The sequence below is a fragment of the Sciurus vulgaris genome (assembly GCF_902686455.1).
Source record: "Sciurus vulgaris genome assembly, chromosome: 7".
NCBI lineage: Eukaryota > Metazoa > Chordata > Mammalia > Rodentia > Sciuridae > Sciurus > Sciurus vulgaris.
In genome coordinates, this window is record NC_136467.1 from 32,931,158 (window position 1) to 32,934,525 (window position 3,368).

The 3,368-nt window shown below is 37.4% G+C and overlaps 1 protein-coding gene across 1 annotated transcript; it reads right to left on the reverse strand.

The window, feature by feature from the left end:
* Positions 1 to 2,082: 2,082 nt before the first annotated feature.
* Positions 2,083 to 3,117, reverse strand: LOC306665650 (trace amine-associated receptor 8b; the record flags this gene model as incomplete). The annotated part of the gene is made up of 1 exon (XM_079147335.1): positions 2,083 to 3,117. One exon carries the CDS (start codon positions 3,115 to 3,117, stop codon positions 2,083 to 2,085), a length of 1,035 nt encoding a protein of 344 aa, XP_079003461.1.
* Positions 3,118 to 3,368: the final 251 nt, after the last annotated feature.

Genomic DNA, 3,368 nt, shown 5'->3' on the forward strand with positions numbered 1-3,368 from the left:
ATGAATCAATCTTTATTCCACTGTATACACTATCATTCCACTAGTCAATTTGTCAATAACCATGTTGGTTCTCAGATCTATTAACTGCGGTATCACAGTGCTTGTGTTCAAGTAACCTTTATTCTACTTAATAATGGACCCAAATCACAACAGTAGTGATATTGTCAATTCAGATATGCCAAACATAAAACTTAAAGTGCTTATTTTAAATGAAGAGATGAAAGGTCTAAAGTTCTCTTAAGAAAAATCATATGCCAATATTGCTATAATCCACTGTGAAAACAAATGCCTTTTCCATGATAATGTGAAGAAGGAAAAATATATTAATGCTAGTTTTGCTGTCACATTTCAAAGTACAAAAGTTATGATCACAGTGATTACTAAATGCCTAGTTCTTCACATGATTTCACCATGAAAACATCATATCATCTCATATCACAAAAAGAAAATGCATAGTACAATAAGATCCTTGAGAGTCACAGAGAGAGAACACATTCATATTACTTTTATTATTGCATAAGATTATAATTCTTCAGGTTTATTATTAGTTATTGTTGTTAATCTCTTACTGTGCCTAAAATATAAATCATAGGTACATATCTTCAGGGGGAAAAGTATATGTGGTTTGGTAGAATTCACTTTCAGGTATCTACTGGGGGTCTTGGAATGTATCCTCTGAGAATATGAGGGGACTATTGTACACACTATTTTTAGGAGAGAAAAACTGTTGAGAAAGTTGCTTAAGTGAAAGTTGTAGAAAAGTAACTGCTAGTGATCACTGATCATTCATTTGCAGTTCCATTTTGCTAATAAGCATTATGCCAATCTATTCCTTCAACTTTTTAATTCTTTTTAAAAATGTTCTATTTATTCTTTTTAGTTATACCTGACAGTGGAATATATTTTGACATATTATAAATAAATGGAGTATAACTTCTCATTTTTGTGGTTGCACATGATGTGGAGTTACCCTGGTCATGTATTCATATATGGACATATGAAAGTTTTGTTTGATTCATTCTACTGTCTTTCCCATTCCCACTCCCCCTCCCTTTGCCCCCCCTACTCCCCTTTCTCCAATCGGGTGAGCCTGTTGTGAAAGAGATTATGACAGCTTTTTGTGGTAGATTTTTCCACTTAACAAAATTTCCAGGCAATGTCTATTATTATGTGATTCCCGTGACTAAATTACTTGTCCCACAATACTGAGTGTGAACATTCCAAGATTCCATGCAGCCATTAAGCACAAGATGCTTACCTGCTGCCCCCAAAACTTCTGGGAAAAAAATATTGAAGGAAGTTGGAGGAATAGTCACAGATGATCTGTGTATAAACAGCCCCTTTGATGGTGTCATCACACCTGGACTGTCTGCAATGGGTTGAAGGGTGTCACCCAAAATTCACAAGTTAATGTCCTTATGCTAGTCTTTGAAGACGTAGTTATGTGAAAATGAGGTATTTAGTGTGGGACCTAACCCAACATGACTGACAATCTTGTAAGAAGAGATTAGGTTACAGGTACACACAGAGGAAGGGCTGGTGAGGACACAGAACAAAAGGGCTGCCTGCCAGCCTGAGAGAGAGTCCCTCTGAGAAACCAGCCTGGAATACCTTGATCCTGGCTTCACAGCCTCTAGAATAAGTCCGTTTCTGTTGTTTAAATTCACCAGTGTGTAGTGCTTTGTTATGGCAACTCCAGAAAACTAGTAAGAGAAGAATGGTTATTTGAAAAGAACGGAAATTTGAGTATGAAAGAGAAGATGATTAGCAATTGACTAATCATTAGCGATTTACTAGATCTCACTGAGATCTAGAACTCAGCACGTTAGAAGAAACAAGTTCACGTGGCAAGAACACATACAACACATTGACACCCATGTTGTATGTAAACAATTTTATTATGTATTATAATAAACATCTTTACAATGGTTTAACTGTTCTATGTCTTTTCTTCTTGGCTGACAAAGATTACTGTATTTCCCCAATTTTGAAAAGTTTTAGTCATTTTGTGCATTTAATTTCATCATAAACACATAAATTTTGAAAATATCCTTAGCTTCCTTCCACTTAATGCTTCCAGATTTATTCTGTAAATACACTTACAGTCGATGAACTACCCTTTAAAATTTCTCCACTTAAAATAAGTTTTATGGCTTTTCTAAACCAAGGGTAAAATAAAGCATAAATTAAAGGGTTCATGGCTGAATTATAATAAGCACACCAACAGCAAATTTCATAAATGTAGGCGGGGGTGATAAAGCCCATAAAAGCATCAATCAATGTATCAATTGTGTATGGTAACCATGAGATCAGAAATGCTACCACTGTGAACCCCAGGGTTTTGGCTGCTTTTCTCTCTCTCCTGGTCACTCTGGCTTTGTAACTCTCTGAAGATGATTCTGTTTCACAACAACCCATCGTAGTTTCAATCTTGATAGCTTGTTGTTTAGCTACCACAAAAATCTTACTATAAAGAATGACCATAACAAAGGTGGGTATGAAGAATAACAGAAAATCTATCAAAACCCAATCTTGATTGACAACAATTTGACAGCCACCTACACAGTTAAGTGCACTTACTAAATTTTCCATACCATCATCACTGATACCTGTATAGAACACGGCACCGCTATACACCAGGGGCAGGATCCAGGAGACACAGATGCAAATCCCTGACACAGACACCGTGAACTTGGTGGGATAGACCAGAGGGTCAGTAACAGCAATGTACCTGTCCATGGAGATGAAGCACAGGTGGAAGAGAGAAGCGTAGCAAAATGCCGCATCACAGCAACTGTGAAAGGTACAGAATTTGGCTCCAAAGTACCAGCAGCTCTCCACGGACCTGACCATGCTGAAGGGCATCACAGTTACTCCCACCAAAAAGTCAGCACAGGCCAGAGAGGCGATGAGGAAATTAGCTGGAGAGTGCAGCTGCTTGAAGTGAAGAACAGAAGTCATCACCAGCAAGTTTCCCAGCACAGCTAGCACGGCCCCAAAGCCAAACACTGCGTACAGAATCACCCGGGGCCCTGGCGAGTAGGGAGTTTTAATACAAGATCCATTCACATTCTCATAGCAAAGCGGCAAAAGTGGTTGGGAAAAGTTGCTGGCCATGGTTCTGAGGTTTGATGCTTGTGGTATTTCTGTCCTTCTGTGGTAGGGAATATTAATTTTGAGTTCTGAAAATTAAAAAAAAAAAATCAAACTGCATATCTGAGCAGCTGCTTTGAAATCTTGCCTCAGAGTGTATTATTTTTCCATTTGGATTATGAAAAAAATTGAAATAAATTTTAAAACTCTGAAAACCATTTTGTCTTTAATTATAGTTATTTCTGGCTAAACTTCATAGTTAACCCCAAATCTAC